Source organism: Phaethon lepturus, unplaced genomic scaffold (assembly GCF_000687285.1).
Source record: "Phaethon lepturus isolate BGI_N335 unplaced genomic scaffold, ASM68728v1 scaffold20213, whole genome shotgun sequence".
Taxonomy (NCBI): Eukaryota; Metazoa; Chordata; class Aves; order Phaethontiformes; family Phaethontidae; genus Phaethon; species Phaethon lepturus.
Window position 1 is genome coordinate 36987 of NW_010528727.1, and position 19687 is coordinate 56673.

General features: G+C 36.7%; 1 protein-coding gene across 1 annotated transcript in view; it reads right to left on the minus strand.

Moving 5' to 3' along the window:
• ADAMTS20 (ADAM metallopeptidase with thrombospondin type 1 motif, 20) overlaps positions 1-13649 on the minus strand; it is a gene marked incomplete at its 5' end in the record, with an annotated part of 35249 nt that extends 21600 nt beyond the window's left edge. The window contains 7 exons of the mRNA XM_010283757.1: positions 7743-7847; positions 9202-9343; positions 9987-10133; positions 11249-11354; positions 11736-11776; positions 12719-12843; positions 13566-13649. Coding sequence (XP_010282059.1) covers positions 7743-7847; positions 9202-9343; positions 9987-10133; positions 11249-11354; positions 11736-11776; positions 12719-12843; positions 13566-13649 — 750 coding nt within the window. The remainder of the gene's footprint in view (positions 1-7742; positions 7848-9201; positions 9344-9986; positions 10134-11248; positions 11355-11735; positions 11777-12718; positions 12844-13565) is intronic.
• Between the last annotated feature and the right edge of the window lie 6038 nt (positions 13650-19687).

The following is a 19687-nucleotide window of genomic DNA, read 5'->3' on the forward strand; positions in this document are numbered from 1 at the left end:
AGAAGCAACATGATGAAGTCACAGTAGAAAACTCCAGCACCAGACGCATTCCAGATGTTCCTCTGTGCTTGCTTGAATCATTGCTTCACTAAGAGTACTATGATATACAGAACTTTCAAAAACTTAAATATAATTGCTAACAATTTTTCCCTACATTTGCTATGGTAAACATAATGTAAGCATCATGTAAAGTAGGTATCACTCATAATTCCAAACATACTGATTGCAGCAAGTGGCAACTCTGCTCTAGCCAAGGTCAACAGTTGGTTTTCTGTCAAAAAGGCAGGAATTCTGACTCAAACCCATATGAATTATTATATCTTCAGAGATGAGAAGGAGGGTTAATGGTTCAAATTTGGGGTCAATGAACCTACAGGTACCCAGATTTGTATTTATTAATCACCTGCTTAAAATAAGCAGTTTGACTCTTGCCTCTGGATTAAACTATGATTTGATAAATTGATTTCAGGTACTTCCAACTTATCTCATAGCTTATTGAACTTGCTAAATTTCCAGGAAAGCAATTTCGAAAGAAATCATTAAAGTCCTAATTTCCAGGCTATGTTCAATTTCGACTGAATCAAGGAGAGTGATAGATGCACACAGAACAGGACTAGAACCCTTCTGAAATCAAGTACTTCATACACAGCCTGGTATGACTCACAGCAGGAAAAGGACTCCAACTTCACTCTGAACTGCTTATATTTTCCAGACTACTCTCAGAGATACACACATGGTTTTTGAAGATCTTGGGGCAAAGATTGAAACATTGATGCTCAGTGTGCAAGGACATAGTTTCATGTGTTGGGGCCCTATGTAGCCTGGCAGAAAAGGAGGCTGAGGAAAAACTATTCATTTATTTCCAGACACCAATATGTTTCCACGGATGCTACTGATAGCTGCTGGTGCTTCTAAAAGGAAGGAAGATGACTGAACGCCGAAGACAAGTATGAGGGGAAAATGAAAAGGACAAAGCATTGCAGAACTTAAAAGGGGCTTATAAGAAAGATGGGGACAGACTTATCAGCAGGGTGTGTTGCGATAGGACAAGAGGTAATGGTTTTAAAGTAAAAGAGGGTAGATTCAGACTAGACATAAGGAAGAAATTTTTCACAGTGCGGGTGGTGAAACACTGGCACAGGTTGCCCAGAGACGTGGTAGACGCCCCATCCCTGGCACCATTCCAGGTCAGGTGGGACAGGGCTCTGAGCAACCTGATCGAGTTGAAGATGTCCCTGCTCACTGCAGGGGGTTGGACTAGATGGCCTTTAAAGGTCCCTTCCAACCCAAAGACTCTATGATTCTATGATTGCAGAAGTGGAGAGGATGGTCTGTATAGTGCCTTCCTCCAAATATACAATTGTATTGTTCTGATTTCTTTTTGCCTTATAAAATACAATTTCTTTACTCCTGATATGCAGACTGGGCCCTGAAAATGACTATGAGCCAGTGAGAAGCACAGGAAGAGAAAGTTATAGTGGACTGAACGTGGGAAAGGAAAATAGCTGGTGCCACAAAACAGATAAACATTAAACACAATGCTGCAGCACAAGACAGTTCACTACAAGGCACCTGGCCTGTAGCTGAGGTCTGAGAATAAACTGTCTCAAAGTAGATTCCAATCACATTCAGTTGGCAAAGGAGTATGAATCTTAGAAGTTCCATAGGTTCAGCACATAACTGCATGGTCAGGGACCAAAGATAAGAACGCCCACTCAGATGAATGCCAAAGTCCACAAATCTCAGAGCTGTTGTTTCTGGCTGTATTTATGTCTGGGTGTTCCCATTCATTCCCTTGAATGAACGTACTGCTACAGACCTCTCTTTGCCTTGTCTGCTGCAAGTGGATGTAAGCAAACATTCTGCTGCACAATAGACCTATCCCTGCGCTCTATCTTCTTCCTATAAAACATAGAGTCAGTAAAGCACATTGCTCAAAGAACCAAGATGAGAAGTGGGGCTACAGAATATAATAACAGAGAAAATAGAGCAGTTAGTAAAATGAGTATACAAGACAGAAGAAATGGAGCTTGGAGAAATATCTAATTGAATTTGTAACTACGGCATCTCAGGTCTCTATCTCTGTAGCATAGATTCTCAGACAAGCCTATATTTATTACTTGGATGACATTATTAAAATACTGTGGGTTTTGTAGATAATTTTTTTCAATTTTTTCTTGCAAATAAAATCTACATACTTTATTTCTCCCTTGAAATATTCCCATAGAAAACTTTTAATTTTTCTGAAATCACATCTCAGAGAAGTATTTCACAAAAATCCCAGTTTATAGCAAAAATTCTTGGTTTGAGCCCTTAAATATACTTTACTCTGTTTTTACAGTTCAAAAGATCTGCTGCTGCTTCACAGATGGTTAACATATAGCCCTATCACTCAACTCTGTTAAAATCTGAATTTTTGTATACTTTACGTATATATACATATAATGAATTATTCTTTCCATTAACTACCTTCATGTATTACGTTCATGAGGTAGTCAAGCAATGCAACAATTTTTAAAAGAAATCAATCAGTTAACCTACAACTGAAGAACAGCACACATACTTCAGTATCAGAGTACTTCTGGTACTTCTTTTACTGATCAAAGCAATTCTTTGTTGGTCTGCCCAATTCTCAATTGCCCCTGTATCCCTCTCTTTATGTGGTTATAAAGGGACTAGGATGAAATCTTAATTCACTCAATCAGTATTCTAGATATTTTAGAGACACCAGCTCAATATGTATCTACAATGAACAGAAGTAATAAACATTTCTCCCAAACACACAGAAGCACACGCTTTGCAGTCAAACTGTTATTTGTATCATGTGGATTCCTTCTTGCTCTTAAACAGCTTTTTCCAGACTTCTCTGACATTTGTTTTTTCAGTGTTTAAGTAGCAAACTGCCATTCGGTAGAACACTGGCACAGCTCCAGGACCTGGAAAAGCTTGAGTCAGAATCACATAGCTGCCTCCTACCTCTCCCTTCCAGTGTCCAAGGAATCAATGGAATATGGGCATATTTGTATACCGCTCAGAAATCCAGGAAAGATCAGAGTGCAACCCTTTTGGGTGTCTCAAAAAATAATTATAAAAAAGACACTTTATTGGGTATTTTTGCTGTTGTTTTCATAGCAAAAAAAGACTTGTTCTGAGAATGCCATGCCTAGAAGATTGATGGTTTCACCAACTATTCTTCTTTGGAGGTATTTTTTTTGTCTCAGATGTGCATCACCAACTCCAACAGATGAGTTACCGTTACTGGCATATAATGTAAACTACACTGCTAAAAACTGCATCACTTCATTATACAGAAGCCATGATTCTGAGCCAGATGTAAGCTACAGATGGATATGTGTAATGAGAGTTTGTGTATCAGTTGGCTTTTAACGAATATGATTATACATAACAGTGTAGATTTTTCTTTTCCATAATACTACTAGCTTACTACTCCTTTTAATTAGGTCCTCTATAACATAGGATTAAGTATTTTCTGTGAACGACATCAACCACACTGTGAAAACTGGTAACCTGGCAATTTAGAACTGTGAACGAATCCAGTGAATCCAGGGTTTCTACCTACTAACATTATTTTCTGCCTTCTTTTGTTGTTTATTTAAATCTGAACAAAGATATTCAACATGCCAAAATCTGAATCACTCTCCAAACTCACTTCTTCGGTATTTCAGAAAGAATGGGAAAAAAACCCAAAATTCCTGTGCTCAAGGTGAGGAGAAATCTTTTGTACTATCCCAGAGTATAAACAAGTTGGATGGGGCTGTGAGCAACCTGATCTAGTTGAAGATGTCCCTGCTCGTTGCAGTGGGCGTTGGACTAGATGACCTTTAAAGTTCCCTTCCAACCCAAACTATTCTATGATTCTATAAATGCAAGTAAATTCTTCAGTACAGAAGCCCTTGAATAGAACAGTCTCCCAAAAAATAAAAGAAACAGATTGTAAAAGAAAAGAAAGTCACTGAAAACATAATCCAAATAGATAATACTGTGAGCTTACTGGTCTGCAGAAATTTCAAAGCACAAATTTCTGACTAGAATGCAACAAGAAAAACTAAGAGGAAGTGGGGATAAAAGATCTGCTTTAAGCTGTTCACATTTCCTAAACATCCATCAAATTAGCTCCTACTTGGAACGTGATGGCAACAAGAATTATGATGGTTAAGATAAGGAAACTGGGACAGTTAAAGCATTCCTGTTTCTGTGCTAGTGGAAAATAACTCTTACACGTCTTGTAATACATAGGGGCCTCCTCTGGTATCTTGGCCCTCAATGTAGCATATAAATACTGTTCTTACTGTGATTTATGATGTTTTTAATTTGTACGTACAGTTTATACCAGCACAACAAAAATTACAACTGTATATATGAAATTCATTGTGGCATCCAGTGAGCAGGCCACCTCTGACTAATCATACGGCACAGTTCTTAATTCTGAAGATACTCCCACGGTAGCTTTGATTACAAAGACAAAACACAAAAATGCACTGACCATTTAATATTTTTCATGTCATTGTGCCTCATTATACAATAAAAATAACATTTTAATAAAAAATTTATATTGTGGTTGTGTCATATAATTGTACTTAGGAAGACAATTTAGGGATGTATACCTATGTATTTAATAATACCTCTCACAAAAGAACATCAGATACACTTTCAAGGAATGACTAACGTAGTCCTATGGTGTGTAGAAATTCACCACTGAAAAACTAGTAATGTTTATATATGGCGTGTCTAGATATATTTGCTGTCATTTTGTCTCTGAAAAAATTCAATTTTGCTGCATCCTCTGCTTCAGGGAAGGTCTCTGTGATGTTAGAAGAGCTGGCAGATGCTTAGACTTCCTACAGATACTTGTGAACCCAAATAGGCAAGCAAAAAGCACCTGAAGTTATGAGACACAATGTGAATATCAATGGAGTGAGAAACTGTTCTCAGCCGAATTACTACTTATAATCTACTGTCAGACTTAAGCACTCAGAATGTATAAAAACAGGTGAAGAGAAATTTTCAGATACTTCAGCAGAAGCACAACAAGCAAATATAATTCATTTTTGCAGGTAACTCTAGGATGAACTAAGTACAGCTTGATCGGCTCAAAGAAATTTGACTAGACAACAAATTGAAGTAAAAGTGAAAGTTTTCTATTTTAGTAATACTAGTTGTAGATAATTAATATTAACTCTATTGCAATAATACGGGAAATGTTCAAATTCCCAAGAAAATATTTTCTTTATTCTCTGTAAGACATTGAAATGTTAGGCTGCATTTTCCCTTTAATGTTTTAAAAAAATGCTACCCATACCTACTACTAATATTACACATATTAAGAAGCCACTGAGCTCTACAGGTATGTGCACCATGAGACATACAAAACACAATTCTCTTTCAAAATGAGTGCATGCTGAACAGATTGCATATGGCAAGACGATATTCCATTAGGAAGTGCAGGCACACAGGAAAAGCTGTTTGCTCATTCACTTGAGAGTATCTGATATTATTAGATTTATATCTTGTATTTTTGGGAAAGAAAGATACAAGGGCTGTTAGAGCAGTCCATAGAGCAAGATCAATTAATCAGACACAAAAACTGAAGAAAAACTAAAGATTATTGTGAAAATAAACTCACATGTTGAATCTAAGCTTAAAGTGTTGATATTAAAATTACAAATGCCTTAAATGGATCTTTTCTGTATTCATTACAACAATAATTCTGCAAATGCCAACTATAAATTTATTTAGCTTGCTGGCAAATGTTAATTAGAATTACTAGTCGCCATGTCTTATTCCCATTAACATCAACAGAAACTTGCTGATTGAGCTTGAAAGGAGGTGTCCCTTAGATGAGAACAGATGACAATTTGTCAGATTAATTGCTGTTCTTTCTTACATCTTTCAGAGGTAATGAGTGTAATTAGCTCTTCACTTCCTAGAGAAAACAGGTTTCACTGCAGTAATTGCATAAAATAGGTTTTTGTATTCTTATACAAAAGAATTCCTCTGATGTTGGCAAATTAGAGTCAAGTCAATTGAACTAAAGATTACACATGAAGTTTTTATACAAGATGAACTTCCTTTCTGAGCAGTGACTGACTGAAAAATGGGTTAAACATTATAACACCAGTTGCATGCATAGGATTTAATCAAGCAAAGCTTCCACTGCAACCTTGAAATAACTTGTCCTAATCTTGCAAGAAAGACAGAAGCCGTTTGAGACAGTTTACCCACTAAATTGTTATCGCTTAAGACAGTATTTTCAAATTCCTCACTACTACTGTCTTACCAAATACAGAAAAAGAAAAAAAAAATCTGTAAAGGTTAAAAGCTATTGGGGTAAATTTAGTAATAACTGAGTGAAATGTAGCAGCCTATTATACAAAGAAATTAGACTAGATATTTTTTAATAATCTCTGAACCTATAAAAATATCAAAAGATAAAAAGTTAACATTGCGCTCACAGCCTCTGAAGCTGACAAAGCACATTACTATTAAAAGCAGCTCAACATAATAAACCATCCATACTTAAGATAATCACTGTTGTATCTAAGCATGTTAAAAAAATCTCTGAAATATTTATTCTCACAATCCACTGACAGATAAGAAAATAATTCTATTTTCTGGTGGTGAACTGATACACAGAGAAGCCAAAGACTACATCAGCAAAGAACTCAAGCACCTAATTTCTGTTTGCTTCCCAAACTACATATAAGTCCAAACCCAAATCCCTCAAATCTTCACTGATAACTCTGGATTCAACTAGCCTCCACCACTAGTTCTCTTTCTATCAAGGTTCTGTAAGTGCCTTGACTATATCTACTAATTAGATATTCAAGACCCTTATGGACAGCCCAAGAAAGGCTGTATTGTCTGAAGATACAGATCAAGATCTGCATTCAAAAACAACCTGACAGATGCTGCACTCTCATCACCCAAACACTCTTTACCAAATAAACCAATGAGCAGGGTATAGGAAATCCAGCTTCCTTTTCTTCTTGGTTTTATGTGTCAAAGCATGCAACCCATACCTCATACAGCCAGGCAGTCCTACACATTAGAGCTCCTGGTTTTCAGCACTGAACAGATCCAAGTATCCTGAATTATGTCACAATAGGCAAGACAGTATAATGAATGATAGTTAAGTATGGTTAAGGCACTTACTGGAGTAGGTGAAGAGGTACTGATATACTTTATTATTTTGTCTGAAACAGATACAATGCGCAAATATCTACTGAAACTAGGTTTCTAATCCAAAGACTCCCTCTTTCCAAGAAAGTGTACTCCTGTATCTAAGTCACTAATATTTAAATTGTTCTGGTTCAGCGGAAGAGTCTTAACAAGACAAACTGGGGGAAATACGCTTTTGGGATGTCATGTTTCCAGGAAGTTCAACTTTGGATCACTACCAATGAGGAAAAAAGCCAAGCTTGTTATGAATGATCTGAGCTTTTCAAACAGAAGGAAAGATGGCAACTTTCCCCTGAGATCTTCCACCTATTTTTAATGAATGTGGCATCTATAAACTTTTATCATTATTTTGAACAGACAACCTATGTTATTTATGTCACAACATTACAGGACCAAGAGAAACTGCAGGTAAAGTCAGGTAGATACTGTTCACATGATCAGTATGCTACAGGCGCAGTACTGCCACAGAGTAAGCCCTGATCTTTCTTACCTACGTCAACAAATTTGCCATAAGAAGTACCAAGAAACAAATGAAGGCTTACCATTCCCACACCACAAACCGTTCCATCAGCCAAAGGCATGTGCTGAGTACGACAACCCTTGTGAACACCTTCTGTGCTTGTGCACCATAAGCGTTTGCATTGTTTCTAAAAAGAAAACAAGATTACTTTTGTTGTACCTGTGACACCACTTTAGACATTAGTTGGGACATCTGTATTGCTTTCTTATACCATGCGGGCTTAGTGTTTGTTATTAGTACTACCATTATTCACAGATAAAACCACACAAAACCAACATGGATTTTGCTAAAGGCCAGGCAGGAATGTGGAATATTTGAAACTGAACCCATTAGAAGTAATAGATAACTTCATTTCCTAATTTGGTAGAAAATTTAATCAAAAAGTATGTAAGAGGTTGAGGTTGATACTATGCAGCACAGTTTGCATATAATCCCCAGAAGACGACTCTAACTGCAATTGTTCTTAAAAATACACTGACTAGAAAAATAAGAAAGACTCCTTTTCAAATTGTTAAAAGACTCCTAATGGACAACTAACCTTTATGGATTACAAAATTTACAAAGCAGTCTTCAGTAATACCATCTTCAGGTCTTTGAATCTCCCTTTACTTTTCTATAATATTCTCATAAAGCCTGACTCCTCCTAAACAACATTTTACCTCATCAAAAGCTCCACTTAATTCAGTCTAAATCTGATCTTAAATTCTCTCCTTTAAACAGCTCCAACAAGCCATGCAATACTAGTAGAGGTATTTGGCAAATTGGTCTAAAATCTAACTCTACATCACCTCTTGACAGTAACGAATGAAGTCATAATGTTATATTTGTATTTATTTTATATTGCACTGGCCATTGGCATTTTCAAAATACAACTTAAGTTTCAATATGAATCTACTCATTTTCTTTCCAGATCCCAATTTTGCTTTAAAAAAATTTTTGGTTAATTATACAAAATGTACACTCTAACAGGCATGAAAATATTTTTTCTCTCTTTGACAAAGTAGAGAGAATCTACACTTTGGACAAAACATTTAGAACAAATATTTAAATTAAATATTAATTTTCAAGTTATAAATTTTTAAAAAGCACTAAAAGAAGCAGATAAGAAAGACCTGTTAATGTAAGATAAGAGCTGTAATGTGAAAACATTTGTAGGAAGTGTTGAAATAATTCCTTTTCAGTAGTTGCAGGAAGCCTTAATTTATGCAGCTTTAGATCTTTTAAAGGAATTATAATTACACTTATAGATGTGAAAATCAAAATGAATGTATCCTGCTTTTTAATTCTATATATTTCTAGCATATGGAGCTGCAGTACTCTCCACTGAACTCTTCCCCCTTCAACAGAATAGAACCCGAACTTTGACATATTTCAGGATAAAATTCTTCCAAAACCCTAAGTCATGAGATTCCATTTCTAAACCTACCCTTCAGTAATTTTTTAGTATAGATTGAGCATGACTGTGGGTGTTGTTCACTCACCAGATACGGGCACACGTGTGACCCAAGACCAAACATAAGTTCACACTGCTTGTTGACATCATACACTGATCCAGGCAGCTGAGAGGAAAGATCATATATTCTTCCACTAGGTTTGTCCAGGAGACATTCACCATAACCAGTACTGTTGTAAAAACAGGAACAAATTGTGAATAAATCGCTCTTAATTCATTGGGAGCCTAATCACACAACACTTACACATGCATATCTCAGTGGCATTACGAGTTTGCATGCTCACCTGTCTAGAATTAACTTAAATTAATTAAAATTAGTAAAATACCAGGTTACTTGATTTTCTTTTATTGGATTTTGCATTAGATCCACCAAAGAAAGCTTAAGTTTTTTTGCTTTCTGGCTGTAATTTCTCATTTTCACATTCTTACAGGAAAAAAAAAAAGATGGTGCTGCCTAAATTATTTGTCTAGATTGTAGTGCCTACCACTTATTTTTTAAATAAAAACTTCCAAAAATAAAGTGTTCCTATTCTGGCCTACTAAAGTCATACTAAAGATATTTGCAATGACCAACGCCACTACATTAAAAAAAAAAAATCTTCTTAGCTTTGCACGCTGAGTGCAACTTTAACATAAAGTTATGAATCATCCAGCGAGTTAAACACATGTATTTTTCTGGAGGATTGAGGCCCTACAAGTCAGTGGTTAAAGCCAAGAGCAACACAGAAACGGTATTTAAGCAATACCTTTAAAATACTTCTCAGGAACACATGAAATTGGAAAGCAAAACCATAGCATTACATTGATACTTACTCAAGAAATTCAGTGATATATTTTTGACTGCATTTTGACCAGGTCCATGGACTTGTATGGTAATTTAAAGTTGGAGCCATCACATGGTATTGATGTTTAATTCCAGCTTCTTTACATTTAAAACTGTCATCATGAGGCACGTTAAATCTAAAAAGCAAAAAAGACAAACTCCAAAACAGATTCAGCAATAATTAATTGAACCTCTCTTTGCTGTAGCAGCAAATGCTTCATTTTTGAGTTTGAAAATGCCTTAAAATTAAATGGGACTCACTTAATATGACTATCTGACATTATGGCAATAGGTATTTTAAAACACCTTACAAAATTTTCTCCTTATCCAAACCATTCCTAATTATATAATGCTGGGCACAGCAAGAATTTTACAATTACATAGTTCTTTAGCTCACCAGAAAAATTCAAGTGTTTTGGGAGTATGCCACTTTAAATGAATAACCCATCTCTTCGACTGAATATACAGGCCATGGCTAGACTGTCCATAACATATCACCCCAATATTCACATCGTAACTCTTGCTATTCAGTAACAAAAACAAACTGCAGAGCACATCAACACCATATTTATGCAACTAACACATCCTCTTGTTTTATATCTCAGTTTAAGTACCATGACAAATGGCATGTATCTAAATGAACTTCCAGGCACATGAAAATGAACAATCTAGCTACTCAGCTCTGTAACATCGTCGTTACCTACACTGTGGCATGCCTCATGGAGCTAGAGTATAGCACCTTTCTGCCATCACTGATGAGGTATGCTTCATAAAATAAAATGCTGTCATCTCCTCTTATTTTTCTGTGTAAAGTATTTCTCTTTGTGTTAGTCTACTGTATTCTGAAAGGATCAAACACAAGGAAGAATATTTCTGTGTTATATTAACAATTGTCTTTTCTTAAAGGTAAATTCCTATCAGGGCTAGAATGCAGTTGGAGTTAACAGGACTATATTGCACATCTACAATATCTGTCACAGTGTCCCAATCAGTTCATATGACAAAAGGACAGAATACAGCTGTATGGCCAGTATTTGCCGTAATTCAGGAAACCAACCAGGTTCTAAAATTCACAATTTCTCTACCTCTAGGTGACTGGCAGAGCTGGCTCACTGCTAGGGGCAAAAATAATGACTCTTCTAAGAGGACATAGCAGACTGCACCCTCTTAGAAATGTAGAGCCCATCACTGGAAACTGGTCAGATTGAAAACGAAATAAAAAAAATTTACCTGCTAGGAAATAGGTACTTACACATGTCCAAGCTCATGCGCTATAGTAAAAGCAGCACTCAATCCATTTTCTTCACTTATAGAACAGCTGCGTAGTGGGTCACACATTGTACCTAGCTCTGCTAAACCTGCAAAATTGAATCCTTATATAAAAGCTTAAGAGAATGAATTTTCATGTAGAAGGACTGACTCTATAAGCCAATACTATGGCACCAGAGTTGAAATTCATGCCTCAACCATGCAGAAAATTTACACAAAACAACCAACCACCTGGCACCAAAGTACGTGCCAGGGCAGAACAGCATTGACGAGTTAATTTTTTTGTCTGTGTGACTTAAATTTGCATCTATTTTCTGATTTATCCTTAATTTATTTTTCTCCCTACAGTGAAATTCTCATATATTTTCTGTTATAAAATCATAGAATCATCAAATCTTTGGGCTGGAACAGACCTTTTAATGTCATCTAGTCCAACCCCCAATCATACTGATTAAAAAAGAATAACTCACCAAGAGTATCACACTTCTCTCTAGCTCTGCAGATATCTTCCCTTGAAGGAAAAGATTTATTTGAAATTATTACAGCAAATAAAATAACATTTTTAAAGTATTTCACTGTTGCTATATTAATTACAACAATTGCAAATCTGATTCTCAATTTTTAATCTTACAGTCCATTCAAACAATTTGCATTCTAGTGAAAGAAGTAATTTAAATTCACCAGACTAAGCTCATAGTATTGCTTTCTACCTAGCTTGCAAAGAATGAAAATTAAAATACTATGTTATTTCACTACAATGCAGAAGGTAGATCAAGCAGAAATGCTGCTGAAAAACGTGCAGATTGCAGTATACTTGAAACTACCTTGTGTAATGGACCATCTGCCAAAATAGCAATGTAAAATTCAGGACAAATATCAGACAGTTTGTAAGTGCTGGAGTGTGTCCAACTTGAACATTGAGGGAAAAAAAATAATGAAAAAGAACAGCAAAAGAAAGAATATATTTCAGTGAATGAACATCAGAACCTTCACTGAGGCAATTGGTGTACAAGAACTATATATATGTATGTATATATATACTAATATTTAAATGTTTTCCATTTGTAAGCTTTTGGTAGTTCTAATTACACCTGTGTTACCAGGAGCTGATCGTTGTTGCATCCTTCAGCTGATTCCATTATGTACAACTCTCTGTCCTTATCACATACATGTACAATCGTTAAAGACTCCATTTCATTGTAACAATTTCAGGTCTAAGTAATTCCCATCATTTTTAATGAAAGGGTCATCAGATAGTTAGCTACCAACATAGCACTGTCAGAGTAATTGCTCATGTATTGATAATCAGTTATTTGGGAAATGCAAGATAGCCTCTATTCACTTCAATTATCTGTGAACATCAGTGGAATAGTTAAAAACTTATGTTGTAAAAAAGAAACTGAAGCATTTGTCTCACCTAGCTGAGTAATTATGGCTATTTCAGATACTGTACCTAGTGATAAGAACAGCCGTATCATGATGAGAAGGGTGAGCATCATCCAAAGTGTTTTGTGCTTGCTGCCATAAGCAAAAATTACGAAGAGTGGTAGCTGCATTAAAAGTGATAGCTGGTCCTTCCTAAGCAAGAAATAGCAAAAAAAAAAAAAACCCAACAAATAAGGGTTTTAATATTTATGCACTTGCACTTATTACTTTGACACTGGTGCCCCTAATCTGCAAAACAGTGACTGTGCATCAAAAGGAAGTCAGCAGGACTTCACGTAAGAGTTCACTCACACAGATTTGTTTGTAGGATCAGATCTTAATTTAGCTACAAGCCATCAGTCATGAGAACCCATTATTTTAATCAACATATCTGAGCATACACCATGTACTAAATATTAAAAAAAAAGAGTGACAAGACATTAATGATAAAGAAATATAAAAAGATGTATTTGAAAAGTGTATACTTCTTACAATCTTAATATATTATATCTGTTAGGGCTGAAAACCCTCCCTCAAAAACATCTATAAAAGCTGTCATTTCCCGGTAATGTTTCCATGCGTATAACCACACTTCAGGTACTTATGCCATAAGCTTTCATAGAGTATCTGATTTATGTCCATTTAGGTCAACAGGAGGTGCTAATAGTGAGATGGGGAAATACAGGCATTAAATGAAGGCTCTGCAGTTAACGTTGCGTTTGACATTTAGTCTCCTATTTTAAAACAAAATTTCATAGTTAAAGAAAATAATTTGTATATAAAACTAAAATTTTAAACTTTGGAATTACAGTGCAAATTCATGTATTTTGTTTCTTCTATTAGAAAGAAATCTTTTTAATATTTATTCATCCTACCTGTTCATTGTGAATTACAATTAGTTTTACAATAACTATATTTATAAGATTTCCAATACTTGAATCTTTATAGATTGCTGCAACCTAAAGAGAAAAAAATCAGAAGATTAGAATATTAAAGTCATCTGATAAACCAGATCTCTTTTTGTCATGCAAACAAGTTATCAAAGAAAAACAAGTTGCTACACAACAGACAGGTCATGCATCCATCTGTACGTTTTCACCCAAGGATATGGTGACAAACCCAAAATAGCTGCCCAGTTTTTAATATCCAAATAGCTATAATTTTATATTAATTTCCAAACAATTAGATACCATGTTGAAATTCTAGTGTAAAAAGTATACTTATTATACAATATAGAACTTGTAGCTTATTCATAAAATATCAAAGAAAGAGCAAAAGTAATGTCACTGCAACTGTCATAGACATAAACTGGTTTATGCAGACGATCTGTAGAATCAATACCTAAAATAATGAAGGGTTTTAGAGAGCAACTTTGAACCAATAAGTTTTTGCTCTTGTTTTTAATGGAAGCTGGTCTGAGTTGTAAACCTGTACTGAAAATATACATGACATGTACAAAGGTTTCTTTCCTCATTCATAAAATTCATATTTAGATACCCAACAGGCATTATTATATATAATCTTGCAGCCAGATAGTAAAAATCATGAGTCAATTCCATACACCAAAGTGAACCACTTTGAAAGTTATTCTTCATAAAAGCAGAAAAAAACTGTATTCATTCTCAGTAACAGCTTCAGACATCCCATCCATATGGATTCTACAATTTGGCTTAAAGCAGTTGTTGAATGACAGCTTTATCTAAACAAGAGTTGCCACCAAACACAGAAGTACTGGCTTTCTTCCCTCCTGACTTGTGCTAAGTCTGCAAGGCTACAAAAGTAACAGGATCAAGGAACTGATACAGCTGCAAAACAATTTTTTTTTCTTTTTTTTTTTGTATTATGTTATATTGATCAACATGATCTCATTCCTGGTGCAGCCCTTCCAACATAGGTGCTGACAGAGGGAAAGGTGCAGAAGAACAGACTTCTTTCAAAAGCAGCCTACACTTGAACTGGCTCAAATTGCTTGTGAAACCACAGCCTTGCTGTGTATGAATCCTATGTACCTGAGACGAAGTAATTCTGCTAAAGGTTGGAACGCACAAGAGCATTCGCTCCTGACTCATACCCTTCCTTTCTCTAAACTGGAGAGCGCACAACGTGCAGCGTTGTCCTTCGTTCTTTTGTTGATACACAAGCTGGAAATAGAGGATTTGATAAAGGCAGGGAAGGAGCCTGAGTATTGGAATCCATGTGGAGAACACATTTCAGAGCAGCGCAGCTATTGTCTGCTTCCTTCCATATGGACTCCATTCTTGGTTACTAACCAGCAAGTGTCCAATTATTCTGAGGTGGGAATAAGGAGCATCTCTCAAGCACTCACTGAAGAGTTCAATCAGGCATAGACACATTCAGAAAAACTTTATCAAAGAAAAGGTGCCTGTAAAGGTTCAAGCAGTATTTAGGCAGAAGAGGTTATCTGAATTTGAATGGAATAAAGTACCATTTTGCTACTATAAAAACTACTTTTAAACTACCACAAACTATCAAGTTCTTATAGTTTGAGATCCACTTTGATAAACCTAGAAAGGATATTTCTGGATATTTATCCTCCCCATGAAATATCACAAACAGTCAAGGTATGTTCCCAAATGAATTGTCATCTTATAATAACACAACACAATTTTCACATTCATCTCAGCTTATGTAACTAACAGTAAGCGAGCTGTCTAAATTCCTTCAATAGTCAATAGAGAAGGAGAAAGGATGAACTGTTGTATAGACATGCCTATCTGAAGATACATATTTAGATATATGTATTTTCCTACAAGACAGTAAGATAAGTTATTTCCTTTCTGCATTCCTTTACTATGGAGGGAGACAAGATGTCTAGATGAGGCTAGAGGAGATTAATTCCAGCCCAACCATTTCAAGTTTTGTTTTATTTCTCTTTAACAAAGAAAAAATAGAAGATGGTTTCATATGGCATTCCAATATCGTGTCAGAGGGGAATCTGAAATGAGATCTGTGAGGATCTTTGGCTTATAATGTGAAGACACTTGTCCCAAGGATTGACTCTTCTACCACTTAAGATGATATAAGAGCCACTCACAACAGTGAATTTGTTACAGCATAAACATATACAAGAAGATTACATGCATGGAACAGGTAATAAAGCCTGTTTCATGACTAGATTATAATGTTGAAACAGGCACAATAGAATTTATTTATAATACAATTTATTTATTATACAATTATTATTACAATATTATTTATAATACATCTTATTGTAGAAATACAATAAACAGAATCCTAGAATTATTTGAGTTGGAGTGGGCCCTTAAAGATCACCCAGTACAACACCCCAGCCACAGGCAGGGACATCTTTCACTAGATCAGGTTACTCAAAGCCCCGTCCAACCTGACCTTCAACTCTTCCAAGGCTGGGGCACATCCACAGCCTCTCTGGACAATCTGTTCCTGTGTCTCACCACCCTCAACATAAAAAAATTTCTTACCTATCCTCTTCCAGTTTAAAACTGTTACCCCTTGTCCTGTTAACTACAGACCTTAGTAAAAAGTCTCTCTTGATCTTATGACTCCTCTTTATATACTGGAAGGCTGCAATAAGGTCTCCCCAGAGCCTCTCTTCTCCAGGCTAAACAACCCCAATTCTCTCAGCCTTTCCTCATAGAGAACACTCTGATCATTTTTATGGCTCTCCTCTGGACCCACTCCAATATGTCCATGTCTTTCTTGTACTGAGGGCCCCACAGCTGGATGCAGTACTCCAGGCAGGGCCTCATAAGAGTGGAGTAGAAGGGAAGAATCATCTCCCTCAACCTGCTAGCTATGCTTCTTCGGACGGAGCCCAGGATACAGTTGGCTTTCTGGGCTGTGAGTGCACATTACCGGCTCATGTCCAGCTTTTCATCCACCAGCACCCACAAGTCCTCCACAGGGCTGCTCTCAATCCATTCATCTCCCAGTCTGTATCAATACTGGGTATTGCCCCAACCCAGCTGCAAGACCTTGCATTTGGCCCTGTTCATCTTTGTGAGGTTCACATGGGCCCACTTCTCAAGCCTGTCAAGGTTGCTCTGGATGGCATTGCTTCTATCAATTGATTCATTCAGCTTGGTGTCATCTGCAAACTTGCTGAGGGTGCACTCAATCCCACTGTGTATGTCACTGAAGAAGATATTATATAGTATGGGTCCCAATACAGACCCTTGAGGGACATCACTCATTACTGGTTTCCACTTGGACATTGAGCCATTGACTGTAACTCTTTGGACGTGGCCATCCAGCCAATTCCTTATCCATCTAAGAGTCGACCCATCAAACCCATCTCTCTCAAATTTAGTGGCCAGAATGTTGTAGGGGACCATATCAAAGGTCTTACAGAAGTCCAGGTAGATGACATCCATTGCTCTTCCCTTGTCCACTGATGCAGTCACTCCATTATAGAAGGCCACTAGATCAGTCAGAAACATCTTTTGATTAACTTGTAAATCAGACTAGTTAATATCTTGTTTTGAAACAGAAAGCTCTGAAATTCAGGGAACAGATGCATTTCACTGGTTGTCAAGTAAAGAGCATGCAGGTCACCTGAGGTAGTGATACTTGACACAGCGGACAAAAAGCAATACAGGATTTGTCCAGTTCTATATATCAAGTAGAATAGGCAAAGGCGTTGAGAACTAGATGGGGTGGTTAATTAGGTTCAGCTAACACCAAGTAATACCACGAGTGCCTAAACTGTGACTATCAACCTTCAGTGCAACATTACGCCTCAGTTTCTTAAAGGCCTCCTGTACCATAGTATGTGAAAGGAAGACTCATTTCTGATGCTGGGTGATTAGAATGATCTGGGCAAGGAATCCAAGCTGTAGCCTTTTTGGGACTAAAATTTAGGAGTTCTTGTTCTTGTTTATGGTTATTACTGTAGCTGATGGATGTTCCGTCATGTACATTACTAGTCCCTTGGAAAAAATCTGTTACTGTTGTGCAAGTGCTGGCTGTTGAAGTTATCTGCTAACAAAATCTGAAAACATAGAGGCGGCAAAGAAACCAACATAAAACCCAGTCAGCTGTCCTCCTTCCTGCCTGTTGACACAACGTTTATTTAAAATACTTAAGCAAAAGTATTTCTTCAAAACTCAATACAAGGTACTCATAGCTCAGAGGAGATGCATTAGACTGAGGAAGCATAAGAAGAGAGAAGAATATCCCATTGCACACCTGAAAAGAATCTGTTGCAGGACCTTCAACACCATATCCGTGCACCACATGAATTATCTACTGGCTATCTCTGGAGAACAGCTGAGGCCTGGAAACAATGTCACTTAGATGCCAGAGGCCAGCAGTTCTTGCCAGAATCTGAAGTGTACTTTCTTTCATTCTGAAGACAGGTAAGCTTGTGCTAAATGTAAAAGTAACACTGCTCTCATTAACTCTATGTTTGAGTGAAAGTATGGATCCTTTTTCTCATGGGCACTTTCATGACCTCCAAACATTTAGTTATTACCATTGCTTTCAAAAGATCACAGAGCAAGACTTTGTGCTGATAATGAGATGCCCTTACCAGTGAAGTAAGGTACATTCTGCAGGCTGGCTGAACACATGTGTGAAGAGAAAAATCCTGAGAGTTGAAAACCACAAACCAAACTTGAAGATTTACCTAGGGAACTGTACAGGCTAAAATCATCAACTGAGACTTGAAATGATAGATCAGTGCAGGGAAGTATCAAAGATCTGGAATAGGAGATAAGATTTCACTTATTTTTAGTGAAAAAAATAAAGGGATAAGTACTCCTGCTCCTGTATTCTATGGATATCTCTTTCAGTGCTCTCATTTTGGAAGCATTCATAAAAAACGATGATGAAACGGGATAGGAATTTGATAGAATATACCATTTCTTTACAATTTCCAGATCTACTTGCTTTACAGTGATCTAAATCCAAGCTTCACAAAAATAGGAGGTAATAGTCAAGACAAAGGGAAATTAGTTTCAAGAGGTTTTTCAGACTCCTAAAACCAGCATCCACGCCACAGAACAATTCAGACTGCACAGCAACAAAGAAAGGAAAAAAATAAATATATAAATTAAGCTAGTTACCCTTCAGTGGAAGGATCACAGCCTTCATTTGCACGACATTCTCAAAGATTAAGTCAGATCCTGTCATCACCACAGCTGTGGCTGCCAGGTGACTGGAAGCGACTTGGTCACAACAGAATTTAGTTTCTTTTGATACACCTGTTCTAACTGTCCATTAAACTCTGAATTGTGGCAAAATGCCCTATTTAGAAAAGGGACTAGAAAACAAGCAAGTACATCTAGAGGCTGGAAGATAAGTAAATAATACATTGCAATTGAATTTGACTTCTTCAGGTCTTTTCTTCAACGTTGTATAACAAGACCTCTTTTTCTTTCCTTGTCTGCTACACACAACCATGGTACCAGGAGAATACGTTCACATCCCTTGAAAGAAACACGATATCACTTCTTAGCTCACATGTCTTTTGCAGGGTCCAGCAACCTCCTATTTATCACTGTAGTGCTGAAAGGATGTAAGATACCCAGGATCTGGGAGATTTCTCCTTCGCCTCTTCCATTGTCATATCCTGATTCTGTCATATATTTCATAAGAATCCAGAATTGTCTGAAGTCATGAGATAAAGAAGTCATCACAGCATTTATGGTTTCACTGAGTTTAGATTTCACAGAGAATGAGAAAGAGCTGTGTTATTTCTGCTGGTGTTATGCTGTTCCACCCATATTTCTATACAAAACTCTTCTTTCACCAGTGGAACCTAATAACAGCAGAGACTTCTCATGCAAACTTGCGCAAGATACCTACACACCTCAGTTACAATTTTTTTCCCCTGTAAGTTTTAGGCCATCTCCTGTCCCCTCATCCCAGTCCTCTTCTATCTACCATCCCTTGAGTTAACCAAATAGAGGTTCCAGATGACTCCCTGTTGTGCTCTAGTGGAGGCAAAAAGAAAGAATATATCCCTTTTAAAGGCTGAGTCACCCTTCCAGGAATT